At 38.0% G+C, this 21,126-nt stretch overlaps 1 protein-coding gene across 2 annotated transcripts in view; it reads right to left on the bottom strand.

Annotated features, from left to right (window-relative positions):
- PIWIL2 (piwi like RNA-mediated gene silencing 2) overlaps positions 1-21,126 on the bottom strand; it is a 64,298-nt gene that overhangs the window by 10,646 nt on the left and 32,526 nt on the right. For both annotated transcript variants that reach the window (XM_040242769.1, XM_040242777.1), the window contains exons 14-19: positions 18,238-18,351; positions 17,039-17,227; positions 14,734-14,835; positions 14,043-14,159; positions 13,362-13,450; positions 12,430-12,535 (exon numbers count right to left, since the gene is read on the bottom strand). In XM_040242769.1, the coding sequence (XP_040098703.1) occupies positions 12,430-12,535; positions 13,362-13,450; positions 14,043-14,159; positions 14,734-14,835; positions 17,039-17,227; positions 18,238-18,351 (717 nt within the window). The remainder of the gene's footprint in view (positions 1-12,429; positions 12,536-13,361; positions 13,451-14,042; positions 14,160-14,733; positions 14,836-17,038; positions 17,228-18,237; positions 18,352-21,126) is intronic.

Raw genomic sequence — 21,126 nt, 5'->3', positions numbered from 1 at the left:
TATTTAAACTTTGCTGGGATTCTGTTTAGTGCTACACTGAATCTATGGATCAAATTGGGAAGAACTGACATCTTGACAATATTGAGTCTTTCTATCAATGAACATGGGATAGCTCTCTCTTTTTTTAGATTCTTTGATATTTTTCATGAGAGTTTTAAGAGTTTTCTTCATGTAGATCTTACACAAACTTTGTTAGATTTATATCTGTATATTTCTTTTTTTTTGGTGCTAATACAAATTGTATGGCTTTCAATTTCAAATTCCAATTGTTCATTGCTGGTACATAGAAAAGGAATTGATTTCGTGTTTTTTAGTAATTTTGTATATTTACTTTGTATCCTGCAACATTATAATTCCAGCACAGTTCTCTTTTGTTGTTGATTTCTTGAGATGTCTATGTAGACATGCTATCTGTAAAGTTTTTCCCTCCTTTTCAACTGTATAAGTTTTACTCCTTTTTGTCTTTTTGCATTAGCTAGGACTCCCAGCATGATGCTGAATAGGAATGATGAGAGAAGAAACACTTTGTTCTTGATCTTAGGGGGAAGTATGTAGTTTCTCAGAATTAGGTACAAGGTTAGCTGCAGGATTTTTGTAGGTGTTCTTTATCAAGTTTATGAAGTTCCTCCTATAGTGCTAGTCTGTTGGGAGGCTTTTTTATTTTTTAAATCATGAATGGGAGCTGATTTTTGTCAAATGCTTTTTCTGCATCTATTTGTGTGACAGCATTTTTCTTCTTGAGCCTACTGATGGACTGTATACAAATTTTCAAATGCTGAACCAATCTTGCATAACTGGACTATAACCCACTAGGTTGTTGTACTCTTTTCAAGGGTTGCTTTAACAACCACAAACTGAGTTGCTTGGAACAACAGAAATGTACTCTCTCTCATATTTCTAGAGGGTAGTAGTCCAGAATCGAAGTTATCAGCAGTGCAACATGCATCCTCCAAAAGCCCTAGGAAAGAGTACTTCCTTGACCTACTTTAGCTTCTGGTGGTTTCTGACAATGCTTGGTGCTTCTTGGATTGTATATACATCACTCCAATCTCATTTCTACCTTTCCAGTGCCGCCTTCTGTGTATGTGTCTCTGCTTGTTTACATGGCCTTCTATGACTCTGTGACCAAGCTTTCCTCTTTCTGTAGGAATACAATAGTGGCTTAGAAAGAGTTGATTACAGCCATGTTAATCTTGTATCTTTAACCCTGCTGAACTTTTATTACCTACAATAGTGTGTATACATGTATTCTTTATGGTTTTTTTGTATGTAAGACAATGTCAAATAGATACAGAAAGTTAACTTGGGACTTCCCTGGTGGCCCAGTGCTAAAACTCCATGCTCCCAATGCAGGGGGCCCAGATTCGATCCTTGGTCAGGGAACCAGATCCCACATAACATAACTAAGAGTTTGCATGCCACAACTAAAGATCCCACCTGCAACTAAGACCTGGTACAAACAAACAAACAAAATAAATATTTTAAAAGGCATACTTTAACTTCATTTCCAGTCTAGAAATCTTCTGCAATTTTCTTATGATATTTTTGTCTAGCTTTCAGTTCAGTTTAGTCGCCCAGTTGTGTCTGACTCTTTGTGACCCCACAGACTGCAGCATGCCAGGCTTCCGTGTCCATTACCAACTCCTGGAGCTTGCTCAAAAACTCATGTCCATTGAGTCGGTGATGCCATCCAACCATCTCATCCTCTGTCGTCCCTTTCTCCTCCCACCTTCAATTTTTCCCAGCATCAGGGTCTTTTCCAGTGAGTCAGTTCTTCACATCAGGTTGCCAAAGAACTGGAGTTTCAGCTTCAGCATCAGTCCTTCCAATGAATATTCAGGACTGATTTCCTTTAGGACTGACTGGTTGGATCTCCTTGCAGTCCAAAGGATTCTCAAGAGTCTTCTCCAACAGAACATTCAAAAGCATCAATTCTTCGGCACTCAACCTTCTTTATAGTCCCAACTCTCACATCCATACATGACTACTAGAAAAACCATAGCTTTGACTAAATGGATTTTTGTTGGCAAGGTAACATCTCTGCTAATATGCTGTCTATGTTTGTCATAGCTTTTCTTCCAAGGAGCAAGCATCTTTTAATCTCATGGCTGCAGTCACCATGTGCAGTGATTTGGGAGCCCAAGAAAATAAACACTGTTTCCACTGTTTCCCCAGGTATTTGCCATGAAGTGATGGGACTGGATGCCATGATCTTAGTTTTTTGAATGTTCAATTTTAAGCCAGCTTTTTCACTCTCCTCTTTCACTTTCATCAAGAGGCTCTTTAGTTCCTCTTTGCTTTCTGCCATAAGGGTGGTATTGTCTGCATATCTGAGGTTATTCTCCCTGCAATCTTGATTCCAGCTTGTGCTTCATCCAGCCCAGCATTTTGCATGATGTCCTCTGCATGTAAGTTAAATAAGCAGGGTGACAATATATAGCCTTGACATACTCCTTTCCCAATTTGGAACCAGTTTAGCTTTAGTATCAGGGTAATAATACTGGCCTTATGGTACAAACTGGAAAATGTTCCCTCCTTTCCTATTTTTTGGAAGAGTTCGTGAAAGAATATTCTTTCAACGTTTGGTATAACTAAAAAGTTTTGATGGTTTGTGCCTCTTTTGGAATTTGTCCATCTCACTTAGGTAATCTAATTTCTGGGCATATAGTTGTTCATTTCCTAAAATCCTTTTTATTTCTCCAAGGTCAGTCTTTTTCATTCCTGATCTTAGTATCTGATTCTTCTCTTTTTCATGGGTGCTAGCTAAAGGCTTATCAATTTTGTTGATCTTTTCAAATAATCAATTTTTGGTCGCACTGGTTTTCTCTGTTGTTTCTTAGTGTTCCAGTTCACTTATCTATGCTATAACCTCTATCAATTTTTTCCTTCTTGCTTTGAGCTTAGTTTGCTCTTCTTTTTCTAGTTTTTAAGATAGAACTTGGGTTGTTTGGAGATTTTTCTTATTTAATACAGACGGTAAAGCATCTACCTACAGTGCAGGAGATGTTCGATCCCTGGGTTGGGAAGACCCCCTGGAGAAGAAAATGGCAACCCACTCCAGTACTCTTGCCTATGGAGAATCCTGGTAGGCTACAGTCCATGGGGCAGCATAGAGTCAGACACGACTGAAAGACTTCACTCACTCACTCTCATTTACAGCTATAAATTTTCTTCTAAGTACTGCCTTACATACATCCACAAGTTTTGGTATGTTTTATTTTCATTTATCTCAAATTGTTTCCTAATTACCCCTTTGATTTCTTCTTTGACCTCTTGGTTACTTAAGAGTATTGTTTAATTTCCATATAGTTGTGACTTTCCCAAATATCCCTTGTATTAACTTCTAATTTCATGCTATTGTGGTTTCAGACCATATTTTGAAGTTTTAGTCTTTTTAAATGTACTGAGTCTTGTTTTACATACATTTGGAGGATGTGTCACGTACATTTGAGAAGAATGGGAGTTCTGTTGTTGGATGCTCTGTAGATGTCTGTTGAGTTAGATCACAGAATTGTTCAAATATTCTATTTCCTTGTTGATTGTATTTCTACTTGTTCTATCCATTACTGAAAATGGAATTTTGAAATCTCCATCTATTACTGAATTGACTATTTCTTACATTTATATTTGTTTTTGTTTCATATATTTTTGGATCTATATTGCTAGTTTCACGTAAGTTTATGCTTTATGATCTTCTCATGGACAGACCCTTTTGCTATTACAAATGTCTTTTCTTGTCTCCAGTAACAACTGCTGTCTTAAAGTCTATTTGGCCTATTACTATAGCTACTCCAGCTCTCTTTTGGTTATTATTTGCATGGTTTATTTTCCTCTTTTACTTCCAACATACTGTATCTTTGAAACTAAAATATGTCTCGTGTAGAAAGTACATCTTCATATTTTCACTTAATCTAAGTTACTAATATACCTTTGATTTAGTCCATTTACATTTAGTGCAATTACTGACAGAGTAAAATTTACATCTGCCGTTTTACTATTTGTTTTCCACATGCCTTATATCTTTTGTGTCCCTCTATTTTTCCTCTACTGCCTTAATTTGTATTAAACAGGCATTTTCTAGTTACCATTTTAACTCCCTCGTCATTCTTTTTCTTATATTTTTGAGTTATTTTCTTAGTGTTTCACCTGGGGATTACAATTAACATATTACAACAATCTCATTTGGTCAATTAATACAAAATTAACTTTAGTATTGTTCAAAAACTTTGCTTCTATATGGCTCTATTCCCTCCGCTCCCCTTTGTAACTTTGTCATACAAATTATATATTTATATACTGTATACACATCCAATTAGATTTATAATTATTGCTTTTTGCCTTTGTCTCTTAAAACACAAACTAGAAGAAAAGTTACAAACAAAAATATATTTTTGCTCTCCTTTATCTATATAGTTACCTTTTCCGGGGCTATTTCTTCATGTGGATACAAGTTACTGTCTATGTCATTTCATTTCTACATGAAGGACTCCCTTAAGTATTTCTTGTAGGACAGGTCTGCTAGTGACAAATCCCCCCAGCTTTTATCTCAGAATGTCTTACTTTCTCCTTTTAAAAAAAAATGAGATATAAATCACAAAAAATCACCATTTCAAAGAGTATAATTCAGAGATTTTAGTATATTCACTAAATTACATACTTATCAACACTACCTATTTCAATAATATTTTCATCACCCTGAAAAGAACCTTGTACCCATCAGCAGTTACTCCCCATTCCTGCCAGCATGCTCATTCTCTGGAAACCAGCAATCTGTTTTGTCTCTACAAATATGCCTAGTCCAGAAACTTCAGATATGCATGCTAAGCCACTTCAGTAGTGTCTGCCTGTGTGGTAGCCCACCAGGCTCCTGTGTCCATGGGACTCTCCAGGTAAGAATACAGAAGTGGATTGCCATGCCCTCCCCCAGGAGGTCTTCCCAACCCAGAGATGGAACCTTCATCTCTTACGTCTCCTGCATTGGCAGGCAGGTTCTTTACCACTAGTGCCACCTGGGAAGCCCATTCATAGAAACAGAATAATAAAAATACATGACTTTTTATGTCTAGCTTCTTTCACTGAACACAATGTCAAGGTTTCGCCTTCATTTCTGAACAGGAGCTTTTCTGGATATACAATTCCTATTCAACCTTCTTTTTCTTTCAGCATTTGCAATATGTCATCTGACTGCCTTCAGGCCTCCATGATTGCGGATGAGAAGTCAGCTCTTAATCGAACTGAAGATGCCTTGAACATAACGAGTGGCTTTCACCTGGTGCTTTCAAGATGCCCTCTTTGTCTTTTAGCAGTTTTACTAGGTTGTGTCTCAGTGTGAGTATCTTTGAGTTTTTCCTTATTTACTGTTCACTGGGCCTCTTGGATGAATGATTTTTTTCACTAATTTGGGGAATTGGGGGCTATTATTTCCTCCAGTATTTTTTCTTCCCTATCCTTTCTCATTACTCCCCTTCTGGGAATCACATTATGTTCATATTGCTATGGCTGATGTTGTCCCACAGATCTCTGAGGCTCTGTTAGAATTCCTTATTTTTTTCTTTCTTTTCTTCACACTGAATAATATCAACTGACCTATCTTCAAATTTCTAGCTATTTCTTTCTGCATAATCAAATCTGATGTTAAGCCCCCATAATGAAATTTTCATTTATTACATTTTAGAATGCCAGAATTTCTATAAGGTTAATTTTCTTAAAAATACCTTTATTCAGATAATCCATATACCATGTAATTCAGCAATGTAAAGTATAAAATTAAATGGTTTTTAGTGTATTCACAGATATATACAACTATCACCACAATCAATTTTATAACATTTTCATCACCTCAACAAGAAGCCCCAGACGCTTAAACTACCACCACTCTACATCTCTTATTCTCTCCCTAACTTAGCCCTAAGCAACCACTAATCTACTTTCTGTCCCTAAAATGTCACTGTTCTAAACATTTCTGATGAATGGATTCATGTAATATGTGAATGTGTGGTCCTTTATGACTGGCTTTTTTCACTTAGCATGACATATTCAAGGTCCAGGTATCGCTTGCTGTTTCACCTAATCTATATTTTTTCCTCAAAAAAATTTTTATTTTCTCTTCTCTTGCCTCAACTGTTACATGCTCTTCTTTTATTCTTTTGGTGGCTACCCTAGAAATTACAACTCTTTAGTGTATCAAAATATAATACATATTAGCACTTTCACCTTTTCCTCAACAATTAAAGAAACTCAAGGCACTGGAATTTCATTTACTTTTCCCAGATGTATCTCTAAGATATAATGTTATTGTCATTAACTTGAAATTTATACACACAAATGAATATATATCCATTAAAAAAATTATTTTAGATGGTGGGCATTCATTTAAATTTATGCCCATGTTTGGCACTTTTACTCCTATTTTTATTCCTTTAACCATTTCTACATTTCTTTCTGGGATAATTTTCCTTCTAGGTGAAAAATGCTCTTTAGTATATGCCTTCAGTGGAAATCTGCCAATAATAGAGTCTTTTTTTCACCTTACTAAAAGTTACTTTTAGTGGATATCAGATTCTATGTTGGTAGTTATTTTCCTTCAGCATTTTGTAGCTACTCTTTATCTTGTGGTTCAAACTGTTTGACTAGTTCACTATTTGTCAATTTGTTGCTCCTTGAAGATAAGTGCTCTTGTTTTCCTTAACAGGTGTGTATACATATATATGTCTTAACAGGTGTATATACATATTTGTCTTTACTTTCAACAGTTTATTATAATGTGCCTGCTGCTGCTGCTGCTAAGTCATTTCAGTCGTGTCTGACTCTGTGTGACCCCATAGACGGCAGCCCATCAGGCTCCCCCATCCCTGGGATTCTCCAGGCAAGAACACTGGAGTGGGTTGCCATTTCCTTGTCCAATGCATGAAAGTGAAAAGTCAAAGGGAAGTCGCTCAGTCGTGTCCGACTCTTTGCGACCCCATGGACTGCAGCCCACCAGGCTCCTCTGTCCATGGGACTTTCCAGGCAAGAGTACTGGAGTGGGGTGCCATCGCCTTCTCCGATAATGTGCCTAAGTGCACTTTTTATATCCTGCTTGGGATTTGACGGATTTCTTGTCTCTATGACTTGATGTGTTTTCTATCACTTTTAGAATGTTCTTTACCATTGTCTTTTCTGCCCTCTATTCTCCCTTACCTCCTTTTGGGCCACTTATGTGTGTGTTATATTTTAACTCCATAATTCCCATGTCTGTTGCCTTATTATATTTTCTAACCCTCTGTATCTCAGTGAAATTTACTTTTTTTACCTATATTTTAATGGTCTCTTCATTTCCTCAATTAAACCTAAACTGAGGTTACCCATTGTTATGCACAAAGATATGTTTCTCCAAAATTTGTGTGTTGAAGACCTAATCCACCATACCCAGAATGTAACTGTACTTGGGATATCTATTTATAAAGAGGTTATTCAGTTTAAATGAGGTCACAGGGGTGGGCCCTCGTCAAATATGACTGGTGTCTTCCAAGAAGGGACTGGTACAGACATACATGAGGTGAATATTATGTGACCCAGAGAGAAGACAGCCATCTTTAAGACAAGGAGAGAGGCCTCAGGAGAATCCAGCCCTCTAAAATAGCACCTTGATCTTAAACTTCCTACCCTACATAATAACTGTGAGGAAATAAACTTTTATTGTTTAAGCCACTCAATCCATGGAATATTGTTATGGCAGCCCTAGCAACCTAATGCACCAATTCATTGACTGTTTAATTTTGGTAAGCATAATTTTTAGTTCTATAAATTTCAGTTTTTCTCCATAGGACTCCCCAAGAATGCTTTGCTAAAATTCTTAATGTTATCTTCCATTTCTCTGAATTTATTAAGTATAGTTATTTTAAAACCTATCTGATTACTCATCTGGCTGAATCCTCTGTGTATCTGGATCAATTATCTGTTATCGTCTTGGTTTTTCAGTTCCTTCATTTTCTCTTGTATCCTTGGTTATTATTTACTGATTGCTAGATACTGCAGAAAAAATGTGATGCCCAGGATACTACCATCTTCCTTCAGAGGATTTTTATTTGCTTTTGGCAAATGGGCAGTAAAACTAGCAGTCAGAGTTTACCTGAATCCATATTCAAGAACTGAAATTAATTCAGAGTTGGTCTACCTACAGTTCTTCTTTATTTAGAGTCTGCAGCCCTTCAGATTCACAAGTAATGGGGAGCAGACTCCAGATGACACTGATGTGGGGGCCCAGGCCTCTAGCTTTTGATTTCTAAAGACTTCAAAAGTGTTTCATAGCTTTTCAGTGTTTCAGCTGCCTCTTCCAGAACTAGCTTATGTCCCTAAAGAAAAAGAACCCAAATGCAGCTCTCATCATTTCTCTGTTTCACCTACTTAAGTGGGGTGCCATCGCCTAATCTTTCTTTTCAATTAAACTCAAAATATATATATGATAAATATGATATATATACACACATATGTATGTATATATATGTATTTTGAATGCATATTTATGTATATGTGTGTATGTATATAACTATATCAAACACATGTGTATACATATGAGAGTGTAATATTCCTTTTAAAAAACTGAATGCTAACATAGCACAGACATAGACATAGCATAAACATAGAATACCTCATTTTATTGTGCTTTACTTCATTGCATTTTGCAGATATTGCATTTTTTACAAATTAAAGGTTGGTGTCACTTAATGTTGAGCAAGTCTATCAGTGCCATTTTTTAAACACATTTTTAAATTAAGATATGCATATTTGTTTATTGAACACTTAATAAGATTACATTATAGTGTAAACCTAACTTTTATATGCACTAGAAAACTAAGAACTTGTGACTCATTTCATTGCAGTACTAGCTTTACTGTTGTAGTCTGGGACTGAACCCACAATATCTCTGAGGTATGCTTGTATTTACATTATTGTTAAGCAAGTAATACAAGTAATATGGGACCTGGAACGATGTTTTTGACACAGAGAAGATTCAAGTTTGTTTCTTCCAGGTACCTGGAATATTTGCACTATGAGAAACTTGGAAACACTAACACACTAGATCATCATATCTGATTCAAAAATTTTAAATAATGCAAAGGTGAGCTATAGTTTGCTTTCAATTACTCTTATTCCTAGAAAGTAGCCCTTTGGGGTCCTAAAACCAAATGATGGAGGTTTTCTAGTGCAACCTAGTTTTAGGGGCTTCTAAAGTCTAATGACTGTCCACCTAGAAAAATACTTGCACTTGACAAAAGCAGACTGTCAAGAGCATTCCTCAAGAAATGCTTCTTGAACGAGAAAGTAAGGACCCCTGAAAAACTGTTCAACCATAAAAGCAACAAGCATACTGCACAAAGGGTCAAAAACAACCTTTTTAGGGCTGTGAAAACTAACTAGAGCTTGAAAGAATCTGAACAGCATTTATTCAATAAAACTGTCTGGATCTTGAGCTTTGTGGTGTTTTAACTTGTTCTGTTCATATCCCTTTTTCTTTGCAATAGCTGTAAAACCTGCAGTTTCACTACCACAGTAACTGTAAAAATAATCCAGCAATCTCTGGAGGATGCAGAACATTCAAAGCATTTGAAGAAATTCTTACCCTGTCATTAGCTGATCACTAAGCTAAACTATTTATTTTAAGTCATGAAGTTAAAAGATGCTTACTCCTTGGAAGAAAAGTTATGACCAACCTAGAGAGCATATTAAAAAGCACAGGTATTACTTTGCCAACAAAGGTCCATCTAGCAAGGCTATGGTTTTTCCAGTGATCATGTACGGATGTGAGAGTTGGACTGTGAAGAAAGCTGAGCACCAAAGAACTGATGCTTTGGAACTATGGTGCTGGAGAAGACTCTTGAGAGTCCCTTGGACTGCAAGGAGATCCAACCAGTCCATCCTAAAGGACATCAGTCCTGGGTGTTCATTGGAAGGACTGATGCTGAGGCTGAAACTTCAATACTTTGGCCACCTCATGCAAAGAGTTGACTCACTGGAAAAGACTCTGATGCTGGGAGGGATTGGGGGCAGGAGGAGAAGGGGATGACAGAGGATGAGATGGCTGGATGGCATCACCGTCTCAATGGACAAGAGTTTGAATAAACTCCGGGAGCTGGCAATGGACAGGGAGGCCTGGCGTGCTGCAGTCCATGGGGTCGCAAAGAGTCAGACATGACTGAGAGACTGAACTGAACTGAACTTATAAGCAAATAAACTGGGAAGTTGGGTTAAAGCCTCCTCAGGATGTATAATACTGATGGAAAAATAACTGCCTGGAGGAAGAACAGGATTAGCAAACCATAAGCTAACTCCCATGCTAAAGAGTTTTATACAAGTTTATTTTAAGGTACAAACAGAATTCGGAGTGGGTTGCCATTCCCTTCTTCAGGGGATCTCATGACCCAGGGATCGAATGCAGGTCTCCTACATTGCAGGCAGATTCTTTACCATCTGAACCACCAGGGAAGCCCAATAAATGAAGAAGGGAATAGTAATTAGTATGGAAGTTTGAAAATATAAGTAAGACTTTTTAGAGCATATTAGTTTTTTCTTTAAGTCTACCCCTACCCCAAACCGACCCCACCAAAAGTTAGGCAAATTCACAATGTTACTACTTGGCTCATAGAAATGCAGTAGAAGTGATAATACATGGATTTTAAGGCTAAGGTATACAAGGCAACACATTTTCCACCTGGCTCTTTCAGTCTCTTGGAATGCTCAGCCACCTTGCTTCAGGAAGCCTAAACTAGCTCATGTGAAAAAGACTACATGAAGATGCCCAAATGGAGAGGAATGGGAGCCCACTGTCCAACTTCCTGACAGTGAACATCATAAATGCTTACTGTATGTCACTAAGTTTTAGGGTATTTTATTACACAGCCAACAATAACTGAACAGGGCTCAAGTAATTTACAACCTAGAGGGAGAGATAAATAAAGATACAAACAACTAACAAAAAGCAGGATGTGATAATCACCATGCAGAATGTAAACAGAAGGCCTTGAGAGAGGACCATAAAAAATAAGTCTAGTTCTTGCCTGGAGAATCCCAGGGACGGGGGAGCCTGGTGGGCTGCCGCCTATGGAGTCGCAGAGAGTCAGATACGACTGAAGCGACTTAGCAGCAGCAGCAGCAGCTAAGTATGGCTCAGCTGGTAAAGAATTTGCCTGCAATGCAGAAGACCTGGGATCTATCCTTGGGTTAGGAAGATCCCCTGGAGAAGGGAAAGGCTACCCATCCCAGTATTCTGGCTTGGAGAATTCCATGTACTGTACAGTCCATGGGGTCGCAAAGAGTTGGACACAACTAAATCACTGTCACTTTCTTTCAAGGGACAGAGCAGAGGGGGGAATATGAGAAAGGCTTCACAGAAGCAATCTTCAAGCTATGAACTTTGCAGGAAAACAACAGCAATAAGAAGGAAGGTGCAGGAGAACTTGGTAACAAAGTGGCATATCCTAGGGAATTCTTCAGAGACAGAAATGGAACTTCTGGTTTACACAATGTTTAATATTGAAACAGTATCAAACTATTTGAAGGACACTGTAGGAAATGTTACTCTAAAATGAAACAAGATAGAGTTCTTGAGATTGACCTTAATCATGAGAAAGTATTAGATTTCTTGCTGTTTAATCTTTATGCAAAGGGCTAACTCTGACCCCTAAGAAATGAAAGCCGCTTATCAGTGCTTCCTTTGATGTATGGGCCAAGGTAAAACCCAGTACCTCGCTTGCTCATTGTCCCAGACCCAGTATCAGCTTAATGACAGCAATTCTCCACGCTCAGCATTCTTTGGAGTTCTAGGGGTGATTTTCACTGATCTTGAACCTAAATGAAAAGAGCCAGTGCCTAATAACAGCCATAAAAAGCTGAGAAAATTAATAAGCTGCTTTAATCACTGAAATTTACCCTGACTTTTCTGATAAGGGCCTAAAGATTATATTCATAGGCAACAGGCCAACAAGCCAGGAAATAATCATTACCTACCAAACCAAATCAAACCACTGAGCTCTTCAAGCTGCTCGACAAGTAGAAGCACGCAGTCTTTCTGAGCTGCCTGTTGGTGGTCTGTTTAGGAAACTCACCTTCAATCTGGGATCCCTCTCTCTAAAAAAGTACCTCCGTGCTCAGTCACTTCAGTTGTATCCAACTCTTTGTGACTCTATGGACTGTAGCCCACCAGGCTCCTCTGTCCATGGGATTCTCCAGGCAAGAATACTGGAGTGGGTTGTATGCCATCCTCCATGGGATCTTCTCCATCCAGAGATCAAATCCACTTCAAACCTGCATATCCTGTGTCTCCTGCACTGCAGGAGGATTATTTACTTGCTGAGCCACTGGGGAAGCCCCACTAAATCAGACTTCTTCTTAAAATGATCAGGAAGGCAGTCCTTAAAAACCCTGATTCTTTAAAACTGCTGTTCTCCTCACCTCATAAAACTTTTTTAAGGAGCCCACCAGGCATAGCTTCAGGCTATCCACAATCTCCTGATGAGGCATCTGGAACACCACTCGTGAATACCATTTTGTGAGGGTGCTGGGGCACAGGTAGGGAGAGAAGAAAGAAAAAAGATGAACACACATTCACAGAGGAAGGACTACATCTGAATGTTACCACACACAGGCTTCTCCATGTATCAGTCACACAAGTATCCAGCAAATGCATTTATGTTACATGTAAAATCACAAGCTGATGCAGAGAAAAGATACATGTAAACCAGCTACAGAATATAAATAATTCTGGATATTTGCTACCAAACTGCTTTTAATTGAAAAAAAAGAACCTAGATATCCACCTACAGAGGATTAGTTAAATAAATAGTGCTGTAGCATATAATAAATTCCATGCAGCAATTAAAAAGAAACAATAGTTTAAATATACAAAAAATGAGGAACAGAATATGTAGTAATATGCCACTTGTGTGTCCACCAGCTACCTAGAAGTGTTAATATGTACATAAAAGAGAACCTAAAAGTATATATATGCCAAATCTTTGGTGGTGGTTAATAAAAGATAAGCCATGAGGACTTTTTACTTTCTCAATTTCCAGAGATTTTTACATAAGCAAGCTTCATTTTTATAATCAGAAAAAAACAAACAAAATCCCTCATTTCTGGGGGAAAAAAAAAATCCACTACCATCAAGACACAGGCTCCATTCTGAAAGGGATTACACTGCAGCCAGGGAAGAAACTTACACGTGTGACAAGGAATTGCACAAATTAATATTATAAGAAGAGAAGGAAGGATTTTAGTATACTTTTACTACAATATTGAATACTCAAAAAATTTTATGGCTTTATAGTAAGACTAGGTGTTAAAATAAGGTAACCAAACACAACAGAGCCAGGAGTGGCACTCACAGATTGATGCTTGCGACGAAGCCAACCACGGAGCGCATGCCTCTGCTGGGGTCATGGTAAACATCCATTCCAATCACCATTAACTGTTTCTGGGTCAGAAAGCAGAAAACAAACCCATATATCCAAGTAAACTGTCATCCCACGTTGAATTGTTGTCTGAACCCCAAAGCAACATATGAAAGTAAGCTCAGGGGAGAGGGGGAGAAAGGGTGCAACCAAACTGACATTTTAAAACATTGTGAACAAAGTCAGAGACTGTCAAGATCAGGTATTGGCAGACTTTCTGAAAAGAGCTAATCAGTAAAGACCGTAGGCTTTGTGAGCCTCACTGTCTCTGGGGAACTATGTAATTCTGCCACTGCAACACACAAGCAGCCACAGGTTGTAGTACGTAAAGGAGTAAGGCTATGTTCCAATAAAACTGCATTTAAGGACAGTGAAAAATGCATTTCATATCGTTTTCATGTGTCTGGAGATATTAGTCTTATGTTTATTTTTCTCAACCATTTACAAATGTGAAAACCAGTCTAAGCTTTTGGCCTATATGAAAACAAGCAATGAACCACTCTGATTACTAGGCAATGAGAATATGGAAAACTTTGGGAGGAAAATTAGGAAAATAGCCAGGCAGGGCTACTTGGGGAGATGAACTGAATGAAGACATATCTCAGCATCACTCACCAGAGGAATATCCACTCCCCAGAGCTCACCACCCAATTTACAGTTAATCTGAAGTAAAATTTTCTGGGCCACACTTCGAAGCCTGGTGGGCTGACCAATGGTTCGGACATTGATGACCTATAATAGAGGGACCAAAAGGTATGGGGAAAGAGGACACTAGCAACTTTTCAGACAATGTAAACTACTCTAAAGCAAATACTACATTTGCTCAAGAAACTCCAGCTGGCAGATAATTTACTTTGCACTAACAGTTCTAACTCTAACTGGGTCTCTAGTCAGGCATGCGTGTACACACATGTGCACACAAAATGCAAATGAAAACCAAAAAACCAGCCAATAAAAACTTTCAAAAATATCTCATGCAGAGTAAAAAAAATTTAATCTCCATAGGAAAAGCCAGCTTTCCCCTTTCAAAAGGACGCCTGTACTCTCAGAACCCAGTCATGTGAAACAACCTGGTGACTTGGCTGTGAACAAGCACAAGTGCTCATGTGGGAACACGAAAGCAGTATTTACAAAGAGAATCTGCTATTCGCCAGGTTACTCTAATAGGGGAGGTTTCACCAGCTGGGTCTACACACGCTGGCTTCTAATAGTGACTTCAGTCTTTTTGAACACATTTATCCCTCTTTTCCAAGCCTCAAGGGATGCTAGAGTTTCAATCTGTGCCTCCTGCCCAGCTCCCACTCACCTGTGAGGGAACAGGAGTCTGCACACAGCACAGCTTTTTAATGGCCCCATAGAGATCGTCACGTGTACCCATGATGATGCAAACAACCATCTGTATCTTCCCCTTGAGGAGATAAAGTATGTATAAGTCAGGCTTTGGAACTCTGAGGGGACCCTGACAGGGTTCTAGTCAGGGACAATTCAAGAGTCTGGAAAGCCAGAGGACCTTTAGTGTATAGTGGGGGCTGAAACAAAGATGGTGGACATTCCAACACATACAAAGGTCCTTGAAGGTGAATGGACCTTTGGGTTCAAATTCGTTGGGTTCCAGGCTTCTTTGCTTAGCTATGTAACATGCTACATTAAATTATCTAGAGCTGGTCCTGATTACCTAACATTCATTAGGAGACTTAAGATGCCTGCAAAAGACCAGACTTAAAAATATGAAAGGGTTTCTTATTAGTTGATGCTTTTAATTCCCGACAATTTTTTTTTTTTTTTGCTACTCTCTTCAGTAAACTAAGTGCCTTATGACATTCATGCCACAGAACTTTAACTAGGAAATAGGGAACATAATACCAGAAGAAAGGATTCAGAGCCATATGCAGAGGAAATGAAATCACTGCCAAATCCATAAGAAGATCTTCCTAACTCTCTGATTAGGATAGAGAAAAATATTGCCAGGAGCTTATTTTATATCAGTATCTTCTACCTCTCACTACTTAAGAGATCTGATACTAAAAACAAAGGATATGACTTCCCTGGTGGTCCAGTGGTTAAGACTCCATGCTTCCACTGCAGGGGGTTTGGGTTTGATCCCTGGTTGGGGAACTAAGGTACCACATGCCGTGCAGTGTGATTAAAAAAATTGAAAAAAGTTAAAGTAAGAGAAGAAAATAAAAGAGGCTCTTTCAAAATCTGAATAAAGGAAAGCAGCACAGAAGTAAAATAAATTTGCCAACCTTTTATGCCAGAATCAGAAATCAATAGTATACTATTCCAAACCAGATTAGTTTTAAATTAAGATCTTTCAGAGGACATATATTCAAGCAATCATATCAAAGAACTTCCAAAGTCACAGAGAACTAGGGCTGTACACTGTAAGCCTGTGGGCTGGATCTAAGAAACGGATGTGGTTTTTCAGTCTCTATAATAAGTCACAAGTCTTTTTTACATTAACATTTAAACATAGGTAGATACACACGTGCACATCTAGATTTTTGACTTCTATTGAAAAACAAATTAAAAATCAATTTGACAATGCTGGGCTGTTATCTGCAGTCATGCGGTTTACTCTCTTTATTCACTAGAGTCCCCTCCTGGCTCACTTCACTCCAGCAGACATCTGAGTTTATGACCCTGAAATAAAGAGAATAATGAAATAGAATGCCCTAAAGATGACAGATAATAAGACCAATATGACCAAGTAAGACCAAGTTACATTAGGAATGTAACTCATATCCATGTCAATATCCATGAAGATTGTTGGCAGTGCACTCTCATAAAAGGAACATGCCAAGTCATGAGATGGGGGAGTTGAGGTACTAAGCTGGACTCTTCTTTTGAAAGCAAGGCAGAATTTATCAGGCCCAGGGGAGGCCACTGCAGAATAAGAAGACATGGAAAGTCAGCAAGAAAATACAAAGAAAGGGAGAACATGAGTGTGCCGCTACAGATGATACACCCAGGGTGGTGGATCAAGAGAAAGTCATGATGTGAACATAACCTAATTCTAGTATTGATCTCACATGAACTGACTCTTCAATCCAAGGACCAGTTATCTCCAAAATTTTTTGCCTGCTTTGGCTCCCTCCTTAGTCTTCTTCCTCTGTTTTATGTACAGATAAGAACTGTAGGCCTGAACTACTAAGCTGTGAATACTATGACCTGCTCAGCTCTAGTGGTACTGTTCGGCTATCAGGAACAAGCGGATGGGCCCCCTGCCAAGTTCACCACTGGAACAATTTGAATCTTAAGCCAGACCAGACTGTGACAGCTCAGTACTGAATCGTGCAAGACAGCACCTGGCCCAGGAAACTGCTTTCTGAGCACATGTTCTATAATGATAACAAACTGAAGTTAAGTCAGCTATTCTCTTGGCCGATTACATGAGGAACAGAACACTAGAGTGAGTGAGAGTGCCAACACAGGAGAGAAGCAAACGCAGCCAAAGGGCATGTAGACTACTCTGTTAATTGTTCCACGTGCATATGAGTAAGACACAGGTTCCTGGACACCATCAACAGCAGACCAACAACCAAGGCAATAGAAAATCAAGAATTCAAGTATTTCAAAATGGGCATCCAGAAAATTTACTCAGTTTATACCTCAGCCCCCAGCATGGATTGAATGGTTCTGATATAGGTCTCTATGCGATCATCCTTCAGTTCCACCCAGGCCGGTGGGCTCATACGCATGCCAATGGGACCGGCTATCTTCTCCAACATGTTCACCAGCTCTCGGGCTTGATCCATTGCTCTCTTTGGGTAAAACAGTGCCCAGAAATGCATGGGGACCTAGGAACAACCACAAGCTATTTTTTAGTACTTCCCATGACATCTCCAACACTCCAACATCATTTCAGGAGATGTTACTTCAAAGAACAAACTGCTTTTCACTCCTTCTGCTTCAGTCCTGTCTTATCTAATGCCAATTACTACTGTAGACGTGTATGATAAGTACATTGTGGCAGGCTCACAATGGAATACTAGGCAGCAATGAGAATGGAAGCTCTATAACTATACTTAATGATAGGAGAAACTCATCAAGCAAGGTTGAAGAAAGGAAGGCAGATGTGAAAGAATATATACGGTATGGTTCCATGTATATGTTACATAAAAACACAGCTTTAAAAAGTTCAATGCTGTCAGAGGTCAGAACAGTGGCCATTTTGGGACTATGTAAGGGTGACAGGTAGTAATAATTAGGATCATGGAGGGGAGCTTCTGGGGCACTGGTGAAGTTCTGCTTCTTAACCCTCAGTTTTGATTACTCAATTTGTGAAAATTAATCAAAACTATATACATAGGTGTACCTTTTAAAAATATATTTCCAAAAAACATTTTAGAAACAAAATGTGTATACTTTACGCATGGCCATAGCAACAAGGTTAGCAAAAAAGATTTAAAAATAATTATAATTAAAATAATGAAATAATTATAATTATAATTTTTTCTTTAGTTGCCTTGGTGGGAAACTTTTAATTTTACTTCTTTCATGGAAACTGCAGGGGAAAAGAGGAAGGAAAGAGAAAGGAAGAAGGAAGAACAAAGAGCAGTTGGCAATAGGCTGGCACTGTATGAATTACCACAGCAATTTATTTCTTTGTCCTGAATCTATGGTCAAGCAAAGGGCTTACCTCTAACAACTCATCAATTTGCTCTTGTTTGAAGGACCTTAGTTTAGTAAGTAATTCCATGGGAATTCACTTGGTACCTCCTCTCAAAAAGAGGACACTAAATAATTTCTGCTTTCTCACACTTCTAGGAATACTGGCCCTCTCTTTACCACCTCACAAATCACTTACAGTCAAGATGGAAAGATCTCTGGTTACTTCCTTAGTCCAGTTTAGTTCCGGAGATGTGATAAATGATGTATTTCTTAAGTTAATTCTTTCCATTGGCAGAACACGTCCTTCAATCTAAACAGAAAATAAAGCACCTATGACATGAACCATCTGCAAACATTAGTTAGAAAAATGTTCAGAGGCCTGGTCTACTCTACTATATACACCTGTTCTTGTCATAACTTCTGAAAATGGTAGAAAAATGCAACTGTCAGCAGATAAGAATCCATGTCAATAAAATTCTGAACACACACAGTTTTGATAGGCACTGAGTACTCTTGCCTGGAATATCCCATGGATGGAGGAGCCTGGTGGGCTGCAGTCCATGGGGTCGCTAAGAGTCAGACACGATTGAGCAACTTCACTTTGACTTTTCACTTTCATGCATTGGAGAAGGAAATGGCAACCCACTCCAGTGTTCTTGCCTGGAGAATCCCAGGGACGGGGGAGCCTGGTGGGCTGCCGTCTATGGGGTCACACAGAGTCGAACACGACTGAAGCGACTTAGCAGCAGCAGCAGCAGCAGCCCTTTAATTATTGAAGCTCCCAAAATGGTCCCCAAGAAAGGGATCAGAAAACACTGTGTCTTTAGAACCAGAGAATGAAGGTAAAATGCCTATAAATTCAAGGTGAATAGGAAAATAATATTTAGAAAAATTTAAGTATAAAATTAAAGAGAAAATGCCATAATAAGACTGAACATAAACTACTATCATACTTTATACAAAAGAAAAACAGGATAAAAAATTCATATAATGAAAGATCAAATTAAAATGAAGAATAAATAAATCAGATCTAAATATCCAAAAGTAAGAAAATAACTAAATTGATGATATATCCATATGATGGATATTTTGTGACCATTACAATCACTTTCTAAGTGCACTTAACATAATCCTGTTTTTGCAAAAAATAAACAGCAATGTATACATTATAAAAACTGAATTGAAGAATGAGTCAAGAGGATCCCCTGGAAAAAGAAATGGCAACCCACTCCAGTATTCTTGCCTGGGAAATACCATGGACAGAGGAGACTGGAGGGCTACAGTCACGAAAGAGTTGGCTACAACTTAGTGACTGAACAACAAAGGAATCACACTCCTCTTTGCTTATGAAAGCAATAAACTGCTGAAACTTTCTGGAGGGCAAAATACCAAAAAGTACTGGAAAGATAAATATATATGTCCACTGACCTAGCAATTTCACTTCCATAAACCTATGAAAATAAACATCATGTGCAAAGATGTAATTATAAGGATATTCACAGATTCATTTTCATAGGAAAATGCTAAATTCAATTTGACTGTAAAAGAGTAAGAAATTATTAGTAAACTGAATTATCTGTTATCCATTAAAATATTCAGAAAAATATTAAATGACATGAAAAAACATTACAAATAAACTGAATTAAAAAAGAGGAAACCATTTAAATACATACCACATGTGAGTATGTGCATGCACATATACACAGACCAAAAAAACAAAAGGTTATATACCAAAATGTTAACAGTGGTTACAGGTATTCTGATATAGCATGACTATAGATGAACATTTTTCTTCTTTGGCCTAAGTTTTCTACATCTTCAAATAATATTTAACAACATGAACACATGTTCAAGATACAATAATACATGAAAAAGAAGACACAAAACCATATATAGTATAGGCACAATTTTATAAGAAAAGATTCACTCTCACAGGAAAAAAAGTTTATGGAAACAAAATATACTGAAAATAATACATCTTTTTTTTATGTGCCTAAAATAAATCACTAAGATATTATCTTTGGGTGATGAAACTACTGATGTTTTTATTTCCTTCTTTACATTTTCTATGATATCCACATTTTCCTTATTGACTTTCCACTACTTTTGTTTAAAAAAAAAAAAAGAAAAACAATTTCAGGACTTCCTTGGTGGTCCAATGGTTAAGAATCTGCCAGGCAATGCAAGGGACACTGGTTTGATTCCTGGTCTGAGAAGATCCCACATGCCTGGGGCTATCTAAGCCTGCGCACCACAACTACTGAGCCCATGTGCTGCAAGTACTGAAGCCTGCTTGCTCTAGAGCCCATGCTCTGCAACAAGAGAAGCCACTGTAATGAGAAGCCTGTGCACCACAACAAAGAGTAGCCCCGCTTGCTGCAACCAGAAAGTCTGCACGCAGCAACGAAGATCCACCACAGCCAAAAAATAAAATAAATATAAAAAAAAAAATTTAACAAGGAGTCAATTCAGAGTGAAAGAGAACAAAAGATAGACTCAATTATTAGTATTTTAGGTATAACCTAGAGAGAAAAGTAAAAAAGCAATAAAAGTTAGTATTTACTGAACACGTGCTATGTGTCAAATATTATGCTAACGATTTTACCATGTAATTCTGTTAACTCAATATCATCTTTATTGAACAGATAAAGAAACTATGAGATGCATAGCAATTTGTTTCAAGTAGCCAACAAGGCAAGTGGCAGAACTGAGGTTCAAACCCAAGGACTTCACCAACTCATGCTGCCTCTGCACTATGTCTCATGCTGCATAAAATACAATGGAGTGGACTCAGGCAAACTGCAGGCAGAAAAGGCCACGTGAAAATTAAAATGTACAAGTCTGAGACTTTATGCCTATGGAAACAACAACAGTAATATATTCAAAGAAACACAAGTTAATCATTGGGAAAGAAAAATTTGCAGAATGGGGAGAAAAAGACAAAGAACTTTAAGAATAATTTGGGCTGGAAAACTAAAAATGAGGTAAATTTTGAGGGTCAATATTCCTTTTGCTTGACTGGAAATTAACAACTCAGATCCTGGAAAATACAGAAGAAAATCTGTAAGAGCTAATAGCAAATTAA

This window comes from Oryx dammah, unplaced genomic scaffold (genome assembly GCF_014754425.2).
Source record: "Oryx dammah isolate SB20612 unplaced genomic scaffold, SCBI_Odam_1.1 HiC_scaffold_1, whole genome shotgun sequence".
NCBI classification, from domain to species: Eukaryota; Metazoa; Chordata; class Mammalia; order Artiodactyla; family Bovidae; genus Oryx; species Oryx dammah.
This window is presented reverse-complemented; position numbering and strand designations above follow the sequence as displayed.